The following is a 1,129-nucleotide window of genomic DNA, read 5'->3' as shown; positions in this document are numbered from 1 at the left end:
CAGACTGGCGAGTTCCTAAGATAATACAGGAAAACAGGCAAAATGTTCATTTTGATCAGGTTAACCCTGCCCACCAGGGACAGGGGGAGATGTTTCCAAGACTCCACCCGCGTCTTAAGCTGGGACAACAGTGGGAGAAGATTGAGGGTGTAATAATCCCTAACCGATTTAGTGAGCTGGATTCCTAGATAAGTGATTTTGTCAACCCACTGTAAAGGGAGGGAGTTGTCTGCGCTCGATCTGGTCTGTGGATCTAGGGGGACTACATGGGACTTAGACCAATTTACCCGCAGCCCCGAGAAGCTTGCAAAGGTGTCTAAAATTCTCAGTGCTTCCCGTAGTGACTGGCCCGCGTCTGCTAGGAACAGGATAAGGTCGTACGCATACAGTGCCAGTCTTTCCTCTATACCGCTTATTCTTAGGCCGCAGATCTCTCGCGACGAGCGGAGAGCAATCACCAGGGGCTCCATCACCAAAGCAAACAAGCTCGGTGACAATGGGCATCCCTGGCGAGTGCCCCTCTCTATTCATGCTCCTGTACCGAGTCCTCCACCCCAGACACCCGCGCCTCCGCCTGGGACAGCCTGCCCCGAATTTTGTCCAGATCATGTCTGATCAATGTGCACTCCACTGCCAGATGGTCTATTTTGGCTGTGAGGGCGATTTTACAGCCCTCTATGGCCTCCAGGATAGCTCAGCCCTCTCCTTACTTGTGGTCGATGGGGAGACAGGCTGCTCCGGAGGGGCCAGCGCCACCTCAGCAGCGTCTGCAGCTACTCCCTCCATGCACAAGGTCCGGCGTGAGCACTCACAGGGAGCAATGGACGGCGGCAAGATGGCGGCGGCGGGACACGAGGCCGCACGCTGGGATCTCCTCCAGCCACCTTTCGGGGTATTACCTCGCTTGCCAGACCTAGAGGGCATATCCCCCTGCTCCGGACATCCACCGGAGCTCGGGTGTGAAGAACAGGAACCGAGTCTGCAGGATTAAAGCCGGATGAAGCTCAGTGTGGCGGCGGAGCTCCCTCAGACACGTCCGCTCTGCTTCACATCTCGGCCACGCCCCTGGCAGGTGATAATTTAAGTTGGCCATTGAAGGGGACCACTTATACTCCCAATGTTCTGCATC

The 1,129-nt window shown here is 55.9% G+C and overlaps 1 protein-coding gene across 1 annotated transcript in view; it reads right to left on the bottom strand.

The window, feature by feature from the left end:
• The window catches only part of LOC108787152 (cytochrome P450 3A19-like), a 38,860-nt gene extending 38,390 nt beyond the window's left edge, over positions 1-470 (bottom strand). The window contains exon 1 of the mRNA XM_018556625.1: positions 288-470. Coding sequence (XP_018412127.1) covers positions 288-470 — 183 coding nt within the window. The remainder of the gene's footprint in view (positions 1-287) is intronic.
• Positions 471-1,129: the final 659 nt, after the last annotated feature.

This window comes from Nanorana parkeri, unplaced genomic scaffold, assembly GCF_000935625.1.
Source record: "Nanorana parkeri isolate BGI_ZX_2015 unplaced genomic scaffold, ASM93562v1 scaffold244, whole genome shotgun sequence".
In the NCBI taxonomy this organism is placed as follows: Eukaryota; Metazoa; Chordata; class Amphibia; order Anura; family Dicroglossidae; genus Nanorana; species Nanorana parkeri.
The sequence above is the reverse complement of the archived record's forward strand: the minus strand, read 5'-3'. Positions and strand labels throughout refer to the sequence as shown.